Source organism: Orbicella franksi, chromosome 2, assembly GCF_964199315.1.
Source record: "Orbicella franksi chromosome 2, jaOrbFran1.1, whole genome shotgun sequence".
NCBI lineage: Eukaryota > Metazoa > Cnidaria > Anthozoa > Scleractinia > Merulinidae > Orbicella > Orbicella franksi.
In genome coordinates, this window is record NC_138146.1 from 24,360,109 (window position 1) to 24,384,786 (window position 24,678).

Below are 24,678 nucleotides of genomic sequence, written 5' to 3' on the forward strand. Positions count from 1 at the left end.
ACATCGTGGAGAAAGCCTTGAGCTAGAGGATGTTCTGATGGTGTTCATAAACAAGTGGCAAAAAGGGTGACGATTACACAATGCGTAACATGCCAAAAGACTGTCACCGTCGACCCACCATTGAAACCTACCGAAACGAAACGAACCGCAGTCAAGGAAAATAAGTATCACACTGTCGCCCCTCGCCGATATTCCATATCCTGGAAGGTAGGTAAATTTTTCTTTACGCATTTACAGCAATAGAGAAGCTTAATGTACATGAAGATATCCTTCGCACTCAGATATAACCTGTCACTTTAGTGCGTGACGCACTAACGTGACACGACTGACGAGTAAAAGTACGCAGACGCTCTTTGGGATCGTCACAGAATCTTTGTGTGACGAGCCCAAAGAGCGTTTGCGTACATGCGTAAGAGGCTAGGTGAAAAGCGATTTATTTATTTTCAAGAAGGCACGGTAACGAATCCTGTCATCTGATTGGTTCTTAGCGCGGTCAGGATTTTCCTATCTCTGACCACGGTCACGGTAACGCTTTCACAGCGGATGAAATTGTTGTGTTGATCCATTTTCGTGAGTGAACAAGCGGTAATCGTCAACCGGTGCCCTCTTTACACTTCCATCGACGATTAATCTACACAGTGTTTTTCTTTATTCAGTTTCAAAAAAAGTAAAATGGCAAGGAAAGTCTATGTAAGTTACCTCAAACAAGTGTATTATTTGTGAGAGTTGCTTGGTTGTTTATAGCTTGGCGCTGTTTCGGCGCGTAATTCGACGTCATAATGGGAGGGGTGGCGGTGGGGGGGGGGGGGGAGGGGGGTGGAGAATTGCCTCGAAGCTGATTCCCGTCCCCGGGGGCCGCGCTCCTTTTGGTCAGCACCAAGAATCGCGACCTCTGGGTAGGTCCAGTGAGATTCCGGTTCTAATTGGCTTTGGAAACAATAGAATGAGACTGGAACCAATTGGTTGATATATAGTTAATATGCTTAGAGATCATGGCCTGTTCTAGGCATTCGGTTAGTATTAAGGACCGCTCATCTTTTTCTGTAGCGATCGTAGTGATCATGTGGAAACATGGAACAGGCTTATCCTCTGAGGGAGAGAAGAAAAAAAAGACGTAAGCAGCAAAAGAACTTTAGATGATTGAGAAGATCGGCGGTGGTAGCGATCAGTGATTAGAGGGAAACAGGTAGGCGTAAGGGTCGCTCAATGCTTTTTATAGAGATCTTAGCGATCATATGAAAACCGGCCTTTCCGCCCTTTAAGGAGCGACCAGTTGGTACGCAAAAACAGCGTATTGATCAGACGTCAAACATGCATGGCAAATACTCATATCCATCATCACTACATGTAACCATAAAGACATTAAACCCCAACACTCAATCCATTTTCAGCTATTGTAAGAACAGAACGAGACCAACTAAGAAAACAAAACTGGGTTTTCATTTTCCATGCAGTTACTTCGATGCTTAACTCGATGAAGTTCCTTCATCAAGTTAAACATCGAAAAGGAGGAAATCAGGACAGTAAGCAAAGCTTCTAAGCAAAGCTTCTAAGTCTCAAACAGACTGATATGGAGCACGGCTGAAAAATCTGTAAGAGGTCACACAAGCAGATAAGCTAGCGGTACAAAATAATTAAAATTCAATTTTTATTGTCACAATTGTCTCTAAAATGGCTCAAAACTTCATCAAAGTGTTTTATTCATAGAAAATGTTTTTGATGTTTCATATCGCGTTTATCATATACGTTATCGTTCTGTGGACTTAGGAGCCAGTAAAAACTCAAAGAGATCTCACTCATGCAAATTTGACGCAACTCCAGGTAACGTTCTGTCTAACCTTGGATAACAAACTGGATATAAACAATTATTTTAGCTCCTAGATAGCAGCAATCTTTGAGATATATTCACTTATATTATAAAAGCCAATTTGCATGGGACAATGCCGTTTGCTTTTGTTGCAGGACACAAGCCCATTAAGGAAAAACATGTATGATGTTAGCCTGATGATTGTAACAATAATTGAAATCGCTGTATATCCGTAGACGAGACATGGCTAAAAACAAAATCAGACCGTGCTTTTCCCTTGGGTTTGTTCCAGGGAATTAATGGATTGTTTTATGCAAATTGGCTCTTAAAGAAAAATTCCTGTGTCCACTGATTCGTATTCAGTGGGCAGTTATAATACTAATCCTAGAAACTGATTTCGCTTCAATATCTATCCGCTTTCTTAGAAAGAATAACTTGCACTACCATTGAAATAGATCCGTTTTGTTCACTGTTCGGTAGTATGATCGACAGAAACACGAATACCCCATGTCGATTGGGCCATGGTCATCATTTCGTGGTTCATAAGAAGATGGATAAGTTTGAATCATTCGTTCAATTTAATGTATTTAAGGTCAAGCCATGTTCTGCTACACGCAACGCTGCTTCAGCTAATTTTAGCCACTTTCAGACGAAAAGAGAATATATTTTGCAACGGGCGTTGAATCATCACGAGGGTGTTGCAAGTATCTACAAAATTCCATGCCTAAGTAGGCTTCACAACCCCATTCCGTTTTGTTCTTTTACTCCTCTCGATAACGTATGTTGTGCAAAACCACATCAGGCCCTAAAGTGAAGAAGCAAAGAGATTTCCTGTTAAATTACGGAGGAACAACGTTCCCAAATAGAACATAATGACAATTAATTATAACCGTTTAGTAAGCCCTGTTGTCTGACTAACCCCGCCCTTGTATATCGATTCAATCGAGGTTTATTTTACTTGCTTTGAGCAATCTCTTGATTAATCAACCTTAACTATACTAATATCTGAAGATAGAGGGAAATATTACTTACATCTTCAGATCGATACCAATTAATTACTTTCCTTATAGTACTTTTAAAATTCTTTTTTTTTCCATTACGATACACGTTTAAACGAAGTAGTTGCCGCGCAACTACTTAATCGTTTTATTGATTAGTTAATTAATTTGATATATGCACTTGCGTGTGATTAATGTATTATTCCGTTTATTGTTACTCTTTACTAATCACCACCTCAGTTATTCTAAACGTGAACGTCCAGTCAGTACACTAGTAATGCTAGAGACAATCGTTGAACATGTCATCATACCTCGAGCACTATTTTCACTCCCGGCCTAGCCACGATTGGCTGAGCCATTCGCGTGCTGCGTGGAGTGGTGTTCCCTTACAGGAACGTTGGACCTTGACGTTTCCACATTAACATGCACCGATGGTTTATCCTCTTCTGGTTCAGGAAACAAGCTGGGTTGGGCTGGAATCGGTGCGATATTAGGAACCGGTGCGATATTAGGAACTGGCATAGGAATAACTGGTGGAAGCATGGGTGCTAACGGTGGTGGGGCCTGTTGCGGCTCTGGTGTGGGTTCTTGCAGTGCTGGAGGTTCTACCACGGGTGGAACTGCCATAGGGGGTGCGAAAGGAAGTATTGGAAACATTCGTGGAGCTAAAAGAAGTGGGTTCCCCTGAGGAAGCGGTGCAGCGGGCAAAGGTAAATTTCTCAAAAAGGCCCTATTGATTGCAGGCAGAGGTAGAATAGCTGGTCCAGTTGAAGGTAGGTCTGATAGTGGGATATTGGTTGCACCCTCTCGTTCTAGTGTATCCAGTTGTGGTCCAGCTATACCACTAGGTGGACGAAATAAAGGCTCACTGGTCACTCCAGGTTCCTGTGCCAACGGGGGAGCTGTCTCTGCTGGACTGTCTTGAAGTATAGCTTGTGCACCTAAATCTGAAGGAAGCGTGCCTTCTAAGGGGTTGGCGGCTCCTTTAAGCGGCAGAGCTCCAACTCCAGTAGGACTGTCAAGTCGTATTCCTCCGAGCTTTGGTCTCTTTCTTCCAGCAGCTCCACCTGCAACTAGGTTTGAAATCGGATCTGTGAAGACTTCAACGGGCTTGTTAAGGTTGTTACCCAAACCAAACAAGTTCTCCTCGCGTGGTTTTTTTAAGGGTTCTGGGACGAACTTTGGACCTCGTCTTCTTTCAATAACGCCGCCTCCAAGAAGATCAAACTGCCTTTTAAATTTCTTTGTTTCGTGATTTTTTCCAGTTGCCAGATGAGATCTTGGCATGTTAGTTTCAAGTTCATGACTGTGAAACTTTCTTTCTGGGTTTGGCACGAGTGATTTAGCCGTTTGTACATTTATGCTCACGTGAGGACGTTGAAATGTATTAATTGGGCTAACAGAGGATTCTTGAGGTTGAGTGGTTAACACCGAACCTTGCTGATTTTCCTCAGTTTGGGCCAGGTATGGTTGAGAAGCCTCTTGGTCGTTTGTTTGCGTCAAGGAGGCTTGCGGAAGGTTCATTTGTGTTAGCTGTGCACCGGCATCCTGTTGAAAGGCTTGAATGGGCTGTATTGAAGCCTGTTCTTGTTGAGGTTCACTGATACTTTGCAAAGACTGTGTGGGCAGAATTTGTTGTTCCTGTTGACCTCCTAGATAATTATATAGCTGACGTTTCCAAGTACGCTTGTCTTTTCTACCCGCTTGAATGCGATTTTCTTTTATGATTTTCCCTTTTGTGGACTGTGGAACAGTTGATCTTCCATTTTCCTTACTAACGCTACCAGTCACAGCTGTCTGCCCTAGTGAACTAAGAAGAGGAACGGTTCCAAACAATTGGCGTCTCGATTTTCGCTCTGGTGTCTGTTCCTTATGATGGCCAAAGCTCTTTCCACGATCATTATTTGTAGATATCAGAGATTTCGCTGTCTGAACACTAATGCTCACTTTCGGTTGTGTTTTGTGTTCTAGAGGTAGCGTAAGTGTTTGAAACGGTTGAATTTGCTGCTGTTGCATAGGTTGTACAAATGCAAGTGGCTGCTCCTGTTGCGGTTGCGGTTGCTCTTGCTCTTGCTCTTGCTCTTGTTGTTGTTCAAGCGATTCAGATTGAGGTTGTGGTAGCATGGAAACCTGCTGGACACCTTGTTCGTTTTCTTCTTGGTTTTCACCCGTCAGGAATTGAGTATTTTGAATAGGATTGCCTTGAATTGTATTTGATCCTTCGTTAAATGGAACCGTAAACTGCCTTTTTACTGTAGTTCTAATCTTTTTCTTAGACGTAGTGCCTGAAATATCATGTTTCTTTCTGGCTACATCGACCTTAACAGATACGCGAGGTCTTTGGTCTCCGAGCAGAGTACCTGTGTTGGCGACAGTTTCTGGTTCATTCACATCGGGCTCATAGTCTTCAGGTTCTTGCTCAAGTTGGTGAAGTTGCGGCATGCTGCGTTTCAAAGAATTAGTTTTGATAGTGCCAGCTTTCCGTTTATCATTTGATCTTTTAGATGCTTCCACTTGAACGGAAACATGTGGGCGTTCATAATCAATCTGGCTTACACCTGCCTGAGAGGGCACTGCATCTGAAGGTAGTTCTTGTGCCTGTTGCTGTTGAAGTGTTGCAGGATTTGAATTAATAGCTGCCGTTGATAACTGATCTAGTTGAGGTTCCTCTTGAACGTGGATAGGAGACTGTGAGAAACTACCTTGTGCTGGTTCATCGGATTGTAGTGGTTCTTGATCGTTGATCGTTGCAATGGGTTCCTGAGCCTGTTCGAAAGGCTGTGCAGGAGGTGCCTGTACACCGAATACTTGACGTTTACTGATCAAATCATGCGAGCCTTCTTCATCCGAGCGCTTAGACGCCTCAACATTGACAGAAACGCGGGGAGTGTGCACTGAGCTAGGCAAATATTCAAGGGCCTGACCTTGATTGATTGCCGGGAAAGGTAACCCTTCATGCGGTAGTTCCGACAGGCCGTAAATTTGTCTCCTTTCCTTTTTGATCGGTTCGTTTTGGCTCATTAGTTTATTCTTCTTTTTGGCAGTTTCTACGTGGACTGACACACGGGGTCGCTCATTTTTTGAAGGGACCTGTGAAAGTAGAGGTGGACTGACAACTGGAAGGGGAATCATGTGCGGAAGCTGTTCCATTCCATATACTTGTCTTTTTGATTTCGAGTTCTCCTTTGCTTCAAGTTTTTCAACAAAGCTGGGCAACCTCCGCTTTACGCTTGTAGACGATAAAGGTCCGTGACGTTTTCTTCCTGGGAATGCAGACTTTCTCTTGCTTACATCCACATTTACTGAAACTCGGGGTCTTTGATTGACAGCTGGTTGAAGAGCCAATGGATACGGCTGAACGGCCAACGGTGATTGCGGTACTGCGTAGAATTGGCGTTTCTTTGCATTTTCCTTTTGTTTCATTTCTGAGGATTGGCCGAGTTTGCTTCTTAGACCAGTCTGCCTCTTGTCACCCATTTTTGGAATTTTGTATTTTCTTTGTCGCTGTAGCTCTTCTAATAACATGCCATTAGCCTTGATTCTATGATTTACAGGTAAGGTGTTGAACGCTGGCATCAAAATGCCATTCTGCTTGAAAGTCTGCGGGAGAACTTGCATAGCTGGAAATCGTGTTAACAGTGAGATGCTTTGGCGCTTGTTGTGGTCTTTTTCCACCGCTGATTTTTTTGTAGTTTGCACGTTGATAGATACACGGGGATTGTTGTTGCTTGGCATCGGGGCAGCTCCGTTGTAAGGAATAGGAATTCCATAGGCGGGGATTAAACCTTGTGTTGAAGCGACAAACTGTCGTTTATGGAGTGTGTTTTTTACCTTTTTAGAATGTTTCTTTGGCACCGTTGATTTTGCCGCGACATTGACATTAATGGTAGTATGTTTTGGTTGTTCCTCTTCAGTTTGTATTGCTTGCTGGGGAACTGATTGCTCAGACACTGGGAGAACTGAAGCTCCCGGAAGGCCACTAGAGATCATACCTTGAAAAGGAACTGCAACTTGTGGTTGGAAAGGTGCCTGCAAAGGTGCCTGCATAGGTGCCTGCAAGGGTGCCTGCAAAGGTGCCTGCAAAGGTTGTTGTATTGGTGCTCGCAATGGTACATTACCTCCACGAAAAGCAAGTTGCTGTGCTTGAGCCGGTATCATCATTGGTTGGCCTTGAGATGGTGATATTTGCTGAACTGAATTTTGTTGTAGCTCCTGCCTTTGACCAACCATTTCCGGATACTGTTGCTGCTGGGCAGCCTCGTTCTGACCTTGGAGCTGCTCGTTATCGTTTGACGCAGCTCCCTCCTCACGTGGTGCTTCTTCGCTTGTAGCAACAAATTGATTCTCTGGTGCATTTGAAAAATCGGGGTTAACTTGGTTTTGGTTAATTTCCTGACCATTCTCTCCACCTCCTATAAGTTCGTCCCTTTTATCACCAGTTTTATGCTCCTCAAGATGCTTAGTATAACCTACTTTTGGAGACCTCCTTTCTTTTGTCATTGAAGGTATCCCATTCTTCTTTGCTGTCTCTACGTTAATGTTGATTCGAGGAGAGTTCCGATGGAAAGGGAACCCTTGTACACCATAATTTAAAGCTGTGGGCAAGGTATAGTGACTTGTTAGTGCTGAATGCGGTAAGTAATTATATATTTGTCGTTTGAAAATACGTGGTCGGGAAAGAACATCTTGCTTGTTCTCCATTTTAGTGGCTTTGGGTATATGTGATTTTGATGCTTGTACGTCTACGTGGACTTTAGGTTTGTGATCGCTGTGATAAAGAGGATATCCAAGGAAGTTACGATAAAGTGCACTTAAGTAAGACGCCCATGGGTTAAGCGTCGGTGACTCACTGCCATCGTCTTCTGGTAATGTGCTAAATAGGTTGTGGATGGGTTGTGTAGGGAGATGAAATAAGGGAAGCGCTTCAGGGTAACTTGCATCGTCGGGTTCAGTTTCCTGAGGATGTGGCAAAGGTGGAAAGAAAAAACGTGGCAGAGGTGAGTAAGGCGAGTACGGAAGAAAGTTATTCATTATCCTTGCTCCTTCTAATCCATGTAATCCCAGGGGAATGCCAGCAGAAATAGGTGGAACAACGGCTAAAAGCTGTCTCTTTGATTTTGATTCTTTTGATCGCTTTTCAAGTACGTGCTCCATGTCCGGTATAGTTGACCTTGCTGACTGTACGTTGATATTTACGTGGGGGCGGTGATGAAGTTGCGAAGCAAATGGCAAATAACGAAGTGGACCTGTAATGGTATGGAACGTTTGGTGGTATGGACTAAATAGGTTGTAAACAGATGAAGGTGCGGCAGCGTGTACAACTCCCAAATCTCCTAGACTCGGTGGCTGATATAGAACTCGGGGTAGTGGGGAAGGACCTTGCTGCTGATATATTGGGAAAATTTGTCTCTTTTCACGTTTCTTGAGTGGTATGGAGGATTTCGTGGTTTCAACGTGAACACGTACGTCTGGTGAGTCCTCTTTCTGAGTCGTTGGCAAGTATTGCTGTAACGATAACGGAAAAGACGATCTTGCAATTCCGGCTCCCGCTAGCTCTTGAATGTCACGTAAACTGGATGCAAAACCAGGCAAATGTTCTATTCTAATGCCATTTGAATGTGGTAGCACTTCAGGTTCTGCTAAAACTTGATTCTGGAAAGCAGGTGCATCAAGTGCGTTGTAAACTGAGGGTAAAGAATTGTGGTAAGCATTTTCAGTAGATTCTGGCACAATTATTTGCCTCTTGGTAATTTCATAACTTGATTCGTCCGAACGCTTGGCAACTTCACTTTGACGATTTGAGGTCTTTCCTGGTATCGTAGATAGCTTTTCTTTCTGCTCAATTGATTTATGTAAATCTTCAATGTCGTTTATTGGCGACACAGGTCCATAGAGTGAATGAGAACCCATAAGCTGTCTTTTGCTTAGTGTGTGGTGTTGAACGGTAGATCGCAAAGTTTTTTTCTGTGTTTGATCAGTGATGGTGGTTTCAGTGTTTTCTTTGTTAGTTGTGGGAGTTTTTGAGATTGTTGATTTCGCTATTTGAGCTGTGAATGTTTTCTGTAAGGATCTGTGTTGGCCAGAATGTTCTATTTGTGATCGATGAAAGTGGTGAAAATCAAGTTCATCGCCGTGTACTACATGGTTTGGAATTCCCACATAACTCATGCTATGTGTGACTGTTGAACCTTGTGGCAAGAATCGGGCAGCAGGGCGAAGAATAAATGAGTCGTGTGAGTGTAAAATAGGTTGGTTAACTGTGGGAGGTGGCTGATGGAATACAATAGGAGGTTGATGATACACAACAGCCGGCCGATGAACAACGACGGGTGGTTGGTGATAGATTATCGGTGGACGATGGAGTACTATTGGAGCTCTGTGAACTACGATGTCTGGCCTATGATAAATTTCAGGTGGTGGGTGGTAAATGATGGGAGGACGGCTAACAACTATGTCATTTTTTCTTGTTGCTTTCTCATCTTTTTCTTCTTGAGGATGTAACATATTTCGTTTGGTGCTCTCTATTTTGTTTTTCTTCTCAGTCTTTTTGTTCTTTTTCCCTGACTTAGATTTATGCTTAAAGACATGTGATTTTCCAAATGCATGACCGTATCCGTAGTTCCACCCTCCATGAAAAATTGTTGGAGCTCCCACGTACGTGCCAGTATGTTGGATCTGACTTGTGTAAGGAACAAAGGTTGGGTGAGTCATGTAGCTTTCATGCGCATGAAATATTGGCTGGTGAACCATGGGGGATGGCTGATGAAACACCACGGGTGGTTGCTGATAGATAATTGGTGGTCGGTGAACCATAACCGAAGGTTGATGATATACTACAGAAGGCCGGTGAATTACTATGTCAGGTCGATGCATAATAATGTCTGGCTTATGATACACCTCTGGAGGTGGGTGATATATGAGCGTAGGCCTTCTCATTATTACAAGATTCTTTTTCCCTCCGTCGCCATTCCGATGCCTTTTCTTGTGAAGTCCGCTTTTCACAGGGTGATAATCTATACTAGCGTTTTTTCTGGACTCTGCTGATCGTGGATGTCTCTCTCCTTTACGTACAGGATGGTGGGATCGTGTACTATTCTTTTGCTTGTCATGATTTTCTTGAGTCTTACTTGGGTCGTCAGGTTTTTCAACATGCTTCTGAACAATGGACTTGCTAAATGCTAAGGAGTATGGACCATGCATAAATCTCCGACTTGCAACATGAGTACGAGCAAAATAATTGGTCCCGTAAGATGGAGATGGGTGAACCCATGGACCTCTGTAGCCATTCCATCCACTTCCATGGGCTAATGAGTTGTCTGAAAAGCCGTAACCGTACCTCCATCCTCCTGCATAGTAATGCGGTGCTCCAACGTAGGTATGGGAGTGTCTGACATGAGAGGCATAGGGAACAAAATGGGGATGACTACGATACATATCATTGGCAGTGTACATTGGCTGGTGTACCATAGGTGCAGGTTGATGAAACACTACTGGAGGTGGATTATAGATGATTGGGGGACGATGGACAACCACTGATGGTTGGTGATACACTACCGATGGCTGATGAATTACGAAATCAGGACGGTGAACAATGATGTTTGGTCTGTCGTAGATTTCTGGAGGAGGATGGTAAACCAAAGTTGGACGTTGTATAACTACCATGTTCTTTTTATGGCCTTTTTTATGATGTTTTTTATCCTCCTTTTGTGGATGTATTGCCAAGGTTTTAATTTCTGCTTTTTCGCTTACGTCTTTGTTGTGTTCTCTTTTCTTAACTCCACCTTTTCCATGGATTTCAGGTTCTTTTGTGGCTCTTCTGGTTCTGTTGCTCGAATTTTCCTCCGAGTGGCTTGGAGTTGCGGTTTCTTGTTCTTTGCTAGTTTCAAACTTTCCTTTCTTTGATCCTTTTTCTACTTTAGATTTGCCAAACGCATGGCCCATAAAATGTCCAAAACCATGATGTAGCCCCCAGTGACCTGGGTAAAAATGCGGTGCCCCTACATAAGAACCAGCGTGCGTTAAATGCGAGAGGTACGGCACAAAGTGTGGGTGGGCAAAATAAGTCTCATGCGAGTGAAAGATTGGCTGGTGAACCATTGGAGAAGGCTGATGGAAAACCACTGGCGATTGATGATAAATTACCGGTGGCCTATGTACAACGACAGAGGGTTGATGAAAAACTACTGATGGCCTGTGAATAACAAGATCCGGTCTATGTACAATGATGTCTGGTTTGTGGTATATTTCTGGGGGTGGGTGGTAAATAAGTGGTGGACGATGCATCACTACTAAATTCTTCTTGTGCCCTTTAGTTGCATCTTTCTTGCTTTTAGACTTGTTATTAGTTGTAACTTCTTTTGTGCCCTGTAACGTTCTTCTGTTTCCTTCAGTTTCTGTTTCTTTTTCAGTTTTTGTCTTTCTTTCATGTTTCGAAGCTTTTTCAACCTTTGACTTTCCAAACGCATGATGAAAACCAGCACCATAACCATGCGCTCCCCATTCCCAGTCACCGGGATAAAAATGTGGTGCGCCCACGTAGCTCCCTGAGTGGTGCAAGTGTGATGTAAAGGGTGCAAACTGTGGATGTGCGAGGTACGTGTCGTGCGAATGAAAGATCGGCTGATGGACCATGGGCGAAGGCTGATGAAAGACAACTGGAGGCTGGTGGTAAATCACAGGAGGTCTATGAACTACAACCGAAGGCTGATGGAAAACTATTGAAGGCCTGTGAATGACGATATCAGGCCTATGCATAATAACATCTGGTTTATGATAAACTTCTGGTGGTGGATGATAGATGAGAGGAGGTCGACGCATTATTACAAGGTTCTTTTTGTTTCCCTTTGTTGCCGTCCTGGTTTCGTTTTTCAATCTCACTGCGTCCTCCAAGTCCTTCTCTTCTTTCTCTAAAGTTCTCCTGTTACCTTTGATATCGCCCTTGCCTTTTTTTAAGTGAATCGCGTGTTTCTTGTGAGACTTTTCTACCTTCGATTTACCAAAGGCGTGACCAAAACCATAGCCTGGTCCTCCCCATCCCCATCCGTTATGAAAGAAGTGAGGAGCGCCCACATAGTTTCCACCATCATAAACATTTGATGAGTAGGGTGTAAAGTATGGGTGAGAGAGATAAGTATCGTGTGCGTGCAGAACTGGCTGTCTCACCATAGGGGACGGCTGATGGAAGACAACGGGGGGTTGCTGATAGATTACTGGTGGCCTGTGAACGACCACGGATGGCTGGTGATAGACAACTGAAGGTCTGTGAATAACAATATCAGGCCTATGCATTATAACATCAGGTTTATGATACACCTCTGCTGGTGGATGATAGATTAGGGGCGGACGTTGAATAACGACTTGGTTTTTCTTTTTACTCTTTTCAGCTGACTTGGGTTTCGCTTCCTTGTCATTGTTTCCCTGGTCGTTTTTGGCTGCTCGTCTAACTTTATCTTTGTGCACTGATTTTAAGGTTACATGTTTTGAGGAATTAGAATTCTTGGTTGGTACCTTCGATTTGCCGTAGGCTGGTCCAAAAGAGTGCAACTGGTTCCAGCCGTAGTTCCAGCCACCTGGGTAATAGTGAGGACTTCCAACATAGGTAGATGTGTGTTGTATATGAGATGAATATGGTACTGGTACAGGATGACCGACGTAGGTATCGTGAGCATGCATAATTGGTTGATGAACCAATGGAGGAGGTTGATGGAATACAACTGGAGGCTGTCGATAAATAATAGGAGGTCTGTGAACAACAACGGAAGATTGATGATAGACAATTGAAGGGCGATGTATAACAATGTCCGGTCGATGAACAACAATGTTTGGCCTGTCGTATATCTCGGGTGGCGGATGGTAAATCATGGGTGGTCTAGCTATAATAACTTTGTTCTTTTTAAGACCTGTAGAAGTCTCTGAAGAGCGTTCATTGGCTTTCTTTTCGCCTACTGCATCACGTGTTGACCTCGTATGCGTTTTGTCTCCATTATGAGTTACCTTTTTACCCTTATTTTCATTTCCCTCGCTTAGCGTTTTGTTCTTGACCTTTTCGACAACCGATTTTCCAAAAACATGGCCCACATAACCTCCAAAATGCGGCTGGTGGAAAAAGTGCGGAGCTCCAACGTACGTTGCTGCGTGTTGGACCTGCGAGGTGTAGGGCACTGGAACGGGATGGGCAAGATAAGTATCATGCGCGTGCATAATTGGCTGGTGTATCATTGGCGGAGGCTGGTGAAATACAATCGGTGGCTGGCGATAAATTATTGGTGGCCTATGAACAACAACTGAAGGCTGATGATATACTACCGATGGTCTATGCACGACAATGTCTGGGCGGTGTACTATAACGTTTGGTCGATCATAGATCTCTGGTGGTGGGTGGTATATCATTGGTGGCCTGTGAACAACAACAAGGTTCTTTCGTTCCCCTTTTGTGGTGTTTGATTTTTCTCGAGCGACATTTGTCGCGCTTTTCTTATCATCATGTTGTCCAGCGCTGTGTTTATCTGACCTCGATATCTTTGAACTCGTCTTTGGTATTGTCGACCTTCCCATAGCATATCTCATTGGATTAAAAAAGTGGCCATGTGCCACATGATACACCGGTGTTGGGTGGTGAAGTACTATAGGAGGTCTGTGTATAATCACGGGAGGTCTGTGTACCACAAGAGGAGCTCGATGTATGAGGATAGGGGGACGACGGACCACCATGGGAGGCGGATGCATTACAACAGCGGGCTTGTCAAAGATGTCTGGTGGTGGATGATACACTATTGGTGGCTGATGAACTACAACGTCGACGTTCTGCTTTTTTGATCCTTTGTTGTCTGTCTTTGTTTCTGGTGTACCAGAGGTCTCTCGTTTCTCATCAAACTTTGCATTTTCATATTTACTTCCCTCTAAATGGGACACGCTCTTGGATTTCTGGAGGTCTTTCTCAGAATCAGTTCGCTCTATATGAGACTTTCCATAAGCTGGGCCTGCGACAACGGGCCCAAAATAATTCCCGGCAGGGTGTACATATGACGTGGAAGGAACCATAACGTGCTGAAGGTGAGGCGTTATAATCTCGTGGGAATGCATTACTGGCGAATGTATTATTGGCGGAGGATTGTGGAAGACAACAGGAGGTTGATGATAAATTATCGAAGGATGATGAACTATCGTCGGTGGTTGTTGAAACATTATCGCCGGCCTGTGATAAACCAGTGGAGGTAAGTGCATCAAAATATCTGGTTGACGATAAACTTGTGCTGGAGGATGATAAATAAGAGGAGGTCGGTGTATGATAACGACATGTTTACGATGCCCTCGATGAGCAAAAGAGCTGATTGGTCGGAGGTGATAGAAACGTTTACTTCCGCGATGGTGATGACCGTGCCGATGATGGTGATGGTGGTGATGGTAGTGATGGTGATGGAAGTGGCGCTTGCTCAATTGTCCTGATCTTCTTTTACGCGTCTTCTTGTCCTGTTTTAAAGTTGAATTTTTATTGTGCATTTCTTCATCTTTCTTTTTATTCTTCTTGAGTCTACCATTTTCTACCTGTGATCTTCCAATGGCAGGTCCATACGTAGAGTAGCCATTTGTTGGAGATACTGTGCGATAATTCGCTGCATAGCCGTATTGGGGTATCTGTGCGATGGGTGCATGTGCTGATAATCCCCATCCGTAATCATTATATCCAGGGTAGACATGAGGTGCTCCTACATACGTTGCAGTGTGCGCAACATTACTCACATGTGGGTGAAACACAGCATGTGCGACATATGTATCATGGGCATGGTATACCGGTTGTGTGACCATTGGTGATGGTTGATGGAATACAACTGGAGGCTGTTGATAAACCACCGGTGCTCTGTGAATTACCACCGACGGTTGGTGATAAACAATTGAAGGCCGATGTATCACAATGTCTGGTCTGTGAACTATGATATTTGGTCGGTCATAAATTTCGGGTGGCGGATGATAAATCATAGGAGGTCGTGCAACGATAACTTTATTCTTTCTCTCACCTTTGGTATACTTGCTCTTCTGCTCTGTTGGTTTATCATTCCTTTTTGCGCTTCTTTCGTTTTGGCCATCCCTTAAGTCACTAGAGCGCCTTTGATGTTTTCCATGCTTCGCGCTGTCGCCTTTAGCATGCTTCTCATTCTGTGGTTTCAAAACTTCAGTTCTTCTTGCCCAGTTGGGTGAGTTTAATGCAGAAAAGACGTGTCCCGTTGGACCGTGAGGGATGGAGCCAGGAAAATTAGTTACACCACCGTGTGGTAAGCCAACGTAATGACCAGCGTCGTTTACAACGGAACCCATATGAGAGGCAAACGCCATTGGATGAACAACAAAACTGTCGTGGGAGAACAGTAATGGTTGATTAACTGCTGGAGCAGGCTGATGAAATACAATTGGTGGTTGATGATAAACAACAGCTGGTCTATGAACAACAACAGGAGGTTGATGGTAGACAATTGGTGGTCTGTGAATAAGAATGGGAGCCCTGTGTACAACAATATCTGGTCTGTGGTATACCTCTGGTGGTGGATGGTAAATGATCGGAGGTCGGTTCACGACTACGTCTTTCTTCTTTTTATGGACATCTTTCCTCTTTCTTTGATGGTTAGCTTCCTTGGAGCCCATCTTTGACTTCTTGTCTGCAACAGAGCGTTTTGGCTTGTTAGAACTTTTGCCCTTGGAATCCTTGACAGTAGAGTCTTTTAACGATCTGTCAGAGTGTGACGTTTTCTTATTGTTGTGCTCAGTAGTGTTATCTTCTAGTCGTGCAACGGTAGATTTCCCAAAACCACAACCTGGACAATGCATATGAATCATGTGCATAGGATAGTGATGAATCAGATGGGAATGATGAACTATGATTTGAGGTCCTTTGTGTATAATTATTGGCGGCCGATGGAAGAGAATCGGGTGGTGGTGAATAATATATGGACGACGGTGGATGATTATAGGAGGCCGATGAAATACTAATGGTGGTCGATGAACTATAATAGGTGGTCTGTGTATAAGAACTGGTTGACGATGAATTATAATTGGGGGTCGATGCACTAAGATTGGTGGCCTGTGGAAGACGATGGGGTGGCGGTGAACTATTATGTCTGGCCTGTGAACAACTATGGAAGGTCGGTGAATCATATGGCTTGGTGGATGATACAATATTGGTGGCCTGCGAATTATAAGTAGTGTCTTTTTGGTGCTATTGGTGTTTTTGTCTGCGTTTTCGTCAGGTGTGGAGAAGTTTTCAGTTTCTTCACTACTACGTTTATACATTTCATAAGGTTTCTCACCTTCAAATGGTGCCTGCGGATCTGCTAACGCTCTCTTTATCCTCGCACCCGCGCCCACTGGAGTCGTGACACTATTGGTGTGTGGTTTTATGTAAGGATTCCAGCCATCGTCAATGGATCGTTGAATTCTGGTTCCAGCCCCTACAGCTGCCTCTGAAATCTGATCGTACCCTTGAGGATTCAAGGGAAATTCACTGGAATATGCACTAGCCAGTTGGTGCCCGAACATTGGAATTAAGTTGGGAAGGCTTCTTTGAATTCTTGTACCCGCTCCAACAGTGTTCCTATTCTCTTCAAAATTCAACTGTTCATCTACCAAGGAATCACTCAAAGCTCGCACAATTCTCTTTCCTGCTCCAAGCTTGGGATTGCCAGTTCTGCGTTGCTGTGTATCATCTGCCGCTTGCGTTTCAGGATTCTTAGCTTGGTCGGTCGGCTCTTCCTCTTCAGTTTGGTTTTTGCTTTTAACACTGTCTATCTTGTTCCTTCGGGTGCTTGTTACAGGAACGTGTGATTTTCCGAACGCACCAGTACCTATACCGTGCATAAATATTTCCTCATGAGGCACACCTTTGTATGTAGCCACGTGGCGTACATGTGAAGCATAGGGAACGACCACAGGCTTTGTCACCCAGGTATCATGCGAGTGCAAGACTGGTTGGTGGACCATAGGTGGTGGCTGGTGGAAAACGATTGGTGGCTGATGGTAAACAATGGCTGGACGATGAACCACTACTGGTGGTTGATGATATATAATAGGAGCACGATAGAGCACTATTGGAGCACGGTGTACTACAATATCTGGTCGATGATAAATCTCGGGTGGTGGATGGTAGATGATTGGAGGCCTGTGTATAACAACAGAGTTCTTTTTGTTTGCTTTTTCTGTAACCTCTTTTGCCTTATGGTAAGTAACCTGATAGGGTGAGCCATGGTTCTTGTGTAGCTTTATTCCAGTTTCTGTTTTGTCTTTGCTTCTCGTAAGGGCAATATGCTTTCGCCTGGTATGGTGAGTCTTTTTATTGCTTTTCTCCTTTCCCGACTTTCTGTCTCTTTTCATGCTTTTAACAGTGGCCCTTGTGTCTCCTTTTTCTTCTTGAATATTTTCCTTTTGAGGCACCTTGGATTTTCCATAAGCCATGTAGTGAATACCACCATGTCCATGGAAATAAGCGTGTGGAATATGGTACAAATGCCCCGTATGGTGCATTCGGGATCCGTATAGTCTTAATACTGGTCTGCGCACATACGTGTCATGTGACCTAAAAACTGGTTGGTGTACGACCGGTGGAGGCTGGTGAAAAATGAGCGCTGGTTGATGGTACACAATCGCTGGTCGATGTACAATTACGGGTGGTTGGTGGTAGATTATTGGAGCACGATGGATAACAATAGGGGCGCGATGAACCACTATTTCTGGCCGGTGGTATATTTCAGGGGGCGGGTGATAAATAACTGGAGGACGTCGCACGATCACTGCATTTTTCTTGCCTCCTTTTTGACTCCCAGATTTTTTGGTTTTCAGTTTCGAGGCAATTCTGTGCTTTGTATCGTGCGCTGTAACTTTGCTTTTGTAAGTCGAATCTCTCTCTGGTTTTGTCGAGTTGTTCTCGCCAGTTATCTTATTTCTTTCGGATGCGTCTTCCTCGAGTGATTTAGAATGTTTTAAGATGTGTGACTTGTAAAACGAGTTCCCGTGTCCTCCAAAGTGATGCACAGTATAGGCATCTGGAACACCCACGTATGTGTGATGATGCAACACCCGAGAGGAATAAGGAATCACCATAGGGTGAGAAACCCAAGTGTCGTGAGACTTCAGGACTGGTTGATGAACCATGGGTGGCGGTTGATGAAATACCAAGGGTGGCTGGTGATACACTATAGCTGGGCGATGAACAACGACAGGTGGTTGGTGATAAAATATGGGTGCACGATGAATCATAATTGGGGGGCGATGAACAACAATGATAGGCCGATGATAAATTTCAGGAGGTGGGTGGTATATTATTGGCGGCCGACTGACAACAACAGTGTTCTTCTTCCCTGCTTTTTCACTGGATTCGTTCTTTGCTTTGTTATTATGGTCTTCAAAAGACGCTCGCTTAGACGCAGCTGCTGTTGAATTGCCGTTATTTGGTGTAGTTGAATTTTCTTTTGAAGGTGAGGTTTCTATCTTTGATCTTTTGCCTATTGGAGGTGCTCTTCCAAATAGAGGATTTCCGTAATTTGTAATGACATTTGGAACCCCAACGTAATGTCCGAAGTCGCGTACGACGGAGCCATGATGCGTGGCATAGAAAGAAGGATGGACAGTGAAAGAATCATGAGAATACAACAAGGGTTGACTTACAGCAGGCGGTGGTTGATGGAAAACAATTGGCGGCTGATGGTACACCACGGCTGGTCGATGAACAATTACTGGTGGTTGATGATAGATAATAGGTGGTCTGTGGATCACCAGAGGAGGACGGTGAACGACTATGTCTGGACGGTGGTAAATCTCTGGCGGAGGGTGATAGATTATAGGAGGACGGTTGACCACCACATCTTTTTTCTTCTTCTTTTGCGTTCCGTCCTTCGAATCCTCTGTCTCCTCTTTTTCAGTCTCCCGTTTGACTTTTGGATTCCAGTTGTGATATTCTGGGATTGTGTCTCTCTTATCAACATCCCCGAAATTCGTATTTCTGAAGGTTAACTTTTCTTTGGCACCGTCCGTTGACGAAATGAATTCGTACCCATCGTCGATTTCTCTTTTTGTCAACCCCTTAGGTTTCCACAAAGAGGTAAAATAAGCCATGTAATCGCTAAAACTGTCACGTTTTGATTTCTTTTTATGATCTTTTGAGTCTGTATTGTTCTTGACTTGGGTAGTATTGCCATGTGGCACTCCTCCTTTCCTGTAAGAGCAATGTGCTCCGTGACACCCCATTCCATAGTCACCAGAGTAAACATGAGATGGAATGCCATAGTACGTCTTTGCATGAGAAACCATGGATGCTGTGTGATACACCATCGGCTTTGTTACCCACGTGTCATGTGAGCGTAAGATTGGCTGATGGACTACTGGAGGTGGCTGGTGGAATACTATCGGTGGCTGATGGTAGATTATTGCAGGTCGATGAACGACAACAGGAGGTTGATGGTAAATTATAGGTGGTCGATGTAGCATTATGGGTGCACGATGAACGACTATGTCAGGACGGTGGTAAATTTCTGGTGGCGGGTGATAGATGATTGGTGGGCGATGCATTACAATTGCATTTTTCCGGTTTCCTTTTACGTCTTTTGCATGCTGTGTGTGTGGATGCGATACGCTATGCTTTCTTTTTATTTCTTCACCTTTTTTCTTTGTTTCTGATTTCCCAGAAGATTTGGCATTTCTACGAAATTGATGTCGTTCTTGTGCCTTTGACGTAAACACGTTCAGTCTGTGATATCGCTTCAAAGTTTTCTCCCAGCTTTTAATATTCACTTTTCCTTTGTGTTTGCTTTCCGTACTATGCGTTTTCTTAAAGTTTACATTTGTGGAATTCCTTTTAGGATTCATCTTTTGGTCGTTTGTATGTTCTTTGGTTGCGTTTTTACTCTTCATATTTGAAAGAATTGCAGTTTTCTTGAAAGCCATCCGTGGAGCCTCAGGCATTGTGTTTGCGTTCCTCGTGCCTAGTGCTCTAGCTGTTCCAGGGATTTCCCCAAAATTTGCATTTCCTTCCATACGGCTATTGAATCCTGCTGGTAGGCCTTCCATTGCTCCCATTTGTCCAAGAGAATTAAGACCCATTGCACCCATGTTGGTCATGCGGTTCATGCCACTTATTCCATTAAATGCATTCAAGCTATTCATTTGACCTACTTCATTGAAGTTGTTTAGTCCGTTCATTCCGTTTAGTCCGTTCATTGCAAAGTTGGCTGCATTAACTCCTCCGAGTAGTCCAGGAGGTGGATTTCCAGCGATGTTAATAGGTGCAGGCATTGGAGTTATTATATTCTGCCGTTGGGTAAATGGCATTCCTCCCCCAATAGGTAGCTGTGGCATTGTTCCCTCTTCTGGTGTCATACCCATCTGTGGCGATTCCATACCGTTCATTATCGGAATGTTATTGTAAAACTGCCTTCTATACGGCCCATTCATGTGCCTGAAACGCCTTTTGTGACGTCTCCGTCCACGATATTTTGGGTAACTTTCCGGCTCTTCCATCCGCGACCGTTCGTATAAATCAGAGTCATGAAAATGGTGTCGATGACGGCGAGGGTACCAGTAGCGCATATGTCGGCGATAAAAGGGTGCTTCGTCGTAAAAGCTATCAAAACCACGTCTTTCAGGAAAAGAATGATATGGATGGAAAAAATGGTGGCCGTGAAAATGACCGTACGATCTTCGCATGCCAGGATACCAGTGGTGATGGGGATGATAGGGTGGATAATGATAATGGTGATACAAAGATCGCTCTTGTGCACCCGCCGACGCTGAGTGAGAACCCGGGCGTGAAACCACCTGCAAAGAAGCAGGTTTCGCTTTAACTTTCACTCCAGCAGAATTTGCGTTTATTTCTAAATCGGCAGACTTATCATCCACTTGAAAATGCCCCACCTCAGGTCCATTAGACGGCTTCGGTTCAGTGTCTCTTTCTGCGTACGAGTCAAGATCCGATGCTCCACGAGTTGTCACAATTTCTGAACCACTGTTTCCCAAGGCGTCTCGCACTGGTTCTACCGGTACGTTTTGCATTTGGGGCACGGTGTGTATTGCTGCGTTTTCTTGGGACGATGACTGCGTTTTAGCTGTTGAACTTGCTGCATTGCTTTCTGCAGGAGCTGCGGTGTTTTGATCTTTTGAAGGAGTTGTTGTGACTGGTGTTTCAACTTTGGCTGTTGTTATTTTTGCATCGACATTTACTTGTTTGTTGACATTGCTTGCTATTGTCGTCTGAGTTTCTTGCGGATTTGTTTTGATACCCGTGTTAGATTGGCTATCATCCAACTGTGGGGAAGCCCCAGGAAACCTTACTCCGTTCTTGTCACTAGGAACGTTTCCGAGCTTACCACTCTCCTGGACACTTCGAACTTGTGCATTTTCATCAACAGGTCTGCTTGATTCAGCCTTGTTTTCTCCTTCATTCCTACTAAGTTTGTTCACAGTAGCTTGATCGTTATTTAAAATTGCACTACTTGAATCAGCTTTATCTTCCGTTTTCAAATGATCAGATTCGTGCTGTTGAATTTGAACACCGTTCACATTTTCCTTTGTTGAAGAATCGTGTTCTTTCTCCTGTCCATCGTTTGATTCCTCTGATTTCAAATTGCTGCTTTTGGCGTTTTCTGCTGATTCTTGTACAGGTCGAGTAGTGGAGGTGTCGGTAGTTGTGTCATCAACAGCTTTCTTTTCCTCCTCAACTGAGACACCAATCGATTCGCTCTCAGGCTGATCCACTTTAGAGCGGACATTTTCTTCACCGTTCAAGCGCGGAAAAGTGTCTTTATCTAAACCAGAATCGGAAGTCAAAGGCTCTATGGGCGTTTCAATGCCTTGCCTTTTTCTAGGTTTCACACTTATCGTTTTCCCTTCACTATCGTTCGACGATTCGTCCTCGACTTCTGTCGGACTTCGCTTGTCTCTCTCTATATAGTGGCCATTTTTAAAGTTTACAAGTTCTGGCCAATCTCCTTCATTGAAGCCTCCTAGGTTACCTGCTGTATATGTACTTAGAATATTCTGTTTAGGGTACGGCTTGGCTTGTGTTGGCGATCGGTCAAAAAGAAGAAGAAGCGATATGAGAAGTACTAAAGTCGCCAGAATATTTGGCGGCGACCAGCCAAACATTATGTGGCTTTTTAGTACATTAAAACTTCCCCAAGGAAATGAGCGCGATCTCTCCAACCATTATTTTGTTATTACATCACAAGTAGTTTCTGTCGCCGGTTCCTGAACAGTAAAAAGATGACATAAGGGGCGCGGAATTTGGATTAAGTCGTCTTATCTCATGGAACCAGAAAGATCACCTGTTTGTCCCCAATCAAAAGCACACTGGGCGACAGGTTTTTTCGTTACGGCAATCAAAATTTCACACTATGAGTGGTACGTTCACTGTCTTAGGTGCATGAAATGCTGGTGACCCCTTAAGTTCAATGAACAATTTAAATGTCATAATTTTATACCGGAAAAAGCACAGTCCCAATAACCTTGTTTTTATTTCCACTTAAGGAAAAAACTTCAGCGGAAATGTGTATTTTACTTATCATGCTTTTACTAGAGTTTGTTATCAACAAAAATTAAAATTAAAATGTATCAAAAATTGGGCTGTTAAAAATAGCCCTGACTACAGGAACAGATTTAATTTAAAATTATATATAGAGTTGTTTGCCCAACATAATTTAGTTATAATACATTGCTTTGACAATCGGGAATTCAGTTAAACGAACTTTCATCGAGCAAAAACAATCAATATTGAGGTCACGTTGGAAGGAAGACAAAACAAAGCATTTGTATAACTTTCTCCTCAAGTGAAGCCCTTTGATGGCAAAAATTGAATATCTCCCAGGTCTTGGTTAAACATGTTGAAAGGCAATTTCGGGGCACAAGGACGTGTCAATATACACCACCCATGTTTCGTTTTGGTTCCTCTATTTAACCCTGTTCAGTTAGATAATTTACCAGACCATTAGCGGAAAATAATCTATAAAAGCCCAAGTCGCTAAGTCTGTGGCCAACAACAGCAATGCTAACAATCTAACAAGGTAAATTTAAAAAGGGTGTATTGTTTTTTCCCCTCCCTAAACGAAATTTGTTTCGGCTGATTTAGATTTTCGTTTGAAAAGGACACGCGAAGCAGGTGACCAGAAGTGTACGGTCTAATGTCCAGTAGCAAACTATAAGAGTAGCTCTAGAAAATGGCATTGTGTCTTCTTAATCATCCGATAAATACACAGTACCTTGCTAAAATATATTTGCCCGTAAGGGTAAAACTTGTCAATATTGTCACGACATGTTCATTTTCATCAAATTATTTGCCATGATTTTACTCAACTTATTGTTAGATAAACACTTGAAAATACCCTCGTGAGGTCTTTTAGACAACTGAGATAAAGTGCCTTCGATCAATTCACGTGCCCTTGAAAAATAACATATTTCCGAGACTGCCACTCATTTTACAATAATATAAAGCAGGGAAAGTCATAAACCATTTTGTGGCGATATATCAGTAATTCAGGGACTAGTAAACTGCCCCCTCCTCCTCCTAGTATTGCACGAAACTGTTTATTCTCCATTTTCATCACTCTGTTACGACTTTGTCATACGCAGAATGTTTTTCCCTCTGTCTGTATGTATGACACATGCTATTAAACTTAACCATAGCTTTTTACTTGCATTTCTGAAATCTCCAGTTGCTCGGCTTTATTGATGTCTTATTATTGATATTGATATCTGCTCATCGAATTCGATTGAAACGTCAATTCTCCCTAGTGGTTTCCGTACATTTCTCAAAATATTACCTGTGAGAATTTTCTGACGCATCTAGACACACGTTCCTCTCTATCTGACGATTTTCTCCATTCTCGTCACCTGTTCGTCTGACAGTATCTTGATCTTGTAAGGAGAAAATAGTTGTTGATCACTATTGCGAATTAATTAAGCTTAACCGAACCGTTCGGAGGCTAAATATTGTTAATAGGTCGAGATAAACGTACCTTTCATTAATGTTCTCTGCACAAGTTGTTTGAGAACGTAAAGCATCTCCAGTTCTGAAAACGAATTTGTCCGCCGCTCCATCCCTGATGTCTTAACCGCTGGAAACGTTTTTAGCAGCCGAGCAAAATAGGGGAAATGCGAGCGTGTGGCGCGGCGCCTTTGAATAAAGGAAAACTAAGGGAAGGACAACGCGCGCCATGGTTCTCACGGTTGAGGAATAATCTCACCGCGCAAAAAACTTTTGATGGACAATGGACATATATTGCCTCCAGGGATTTCATTTAACGTGAATAAGCCAAGAAAGAAGAAATAACATGCTTAAATATTAGCCAGCTATGGCAAGAGGCTGTTCTTCTGGTTACACTTATCAGTAACTAGGAGTTCTTTGGTTCGATTTGTTTGTAAACATAACCGATTTTATACGTAAACAGACCAATATTTTCTCTTTCGGGCAGGCGGGTATACATGTTTATCATATGGACCGCCCACTAGTCTTTTTTTTCTGATCGGTACTGTAATTTATGATTATGGGAGAGTGCAACCCTTGTGTGCAATTTTAGACTTAAAGTAAAGTATTTGATAATCTCACTCGTCATTTTCTATTTCGCAACTACTGATTTTCGTTGAATTAACTAACGAATCGGTTGCAAACCAACCGTACGTTTATGTACACTTTCGATTAGTGTACATCACAAGCAGTCTAAACATAAACAGATACTAATTTCCTCGAAGTAAAACTATGAAGTATTGTTTGCAACAATGGTCTTTATCTTTATGGTGGGTTTTTCAAAATATCAGATCTTCTTATGTTCAGGTATCGCTGTGGTAAATTGTGTCCTTACCGAAAGTTTTAACCCGTTACAGAGTTGAGGTAGCTTTTATTCCTTT

General features: G+C 43.3%; 2 protein-coding genes across 3 annotated transcripts in view; one reads left to right on the forward strand and one right to left on the reverse strand.

Annotated features, from left to right (window-relative positions):
- LOC145478832 (uncharacterized) overlaps positions 1-24,678 on the forward strand; it is a gene marked incomplete at its 3' end in the record, with an annotated part of 117,481 nt that overhangs the window by 64,465 nt on the left and 28,338 nt on the right. The gene's annotated exons all lie outside the window — the stretch shown is intronic.
- On the reverse strand, positions 1,638-22,208 carry LOC145478775 (uncharacterized). Of its 2 annotated transcripts, XM_081456916.1 has the most exons (3): positions 16,104-22,208; positions 3,117-15,455; positions 1,639-2,612 (listed from the first exon to the last, which is right to left on the reverse strand). In XM_081456916.1, exons 1-2 carry the CDS (start codon positions 21,922-21,924, stop codon positions 3,142-3,144), a joined length of 18,135 nt encoding a protein of 6,044 aa, XP_081313042.1. In that variant the 5' UTR covers positions 21,925-22,208; the 3' UTR covers positions 1,639-2,612; positions 3,117-3,141. The 2 variants fall into 2 exon arrangements, with proteins under 2 accessions (XP_081313041.1, XP_081313042.1); XM_081456915.1 differs by having other exon boundaries at positions 1,638-2,612; positions 3,117-22,208.

Excerpts from the sequence above, each read along its gene's own strand:
- LOC145478775 (XM_081456915.1), bottom strand. The coding sequence starts at position 21,924 with ATGTTTGGCTGGTCGCCGCCAAATATTCTGGCGACTTTAGTACTTCTC.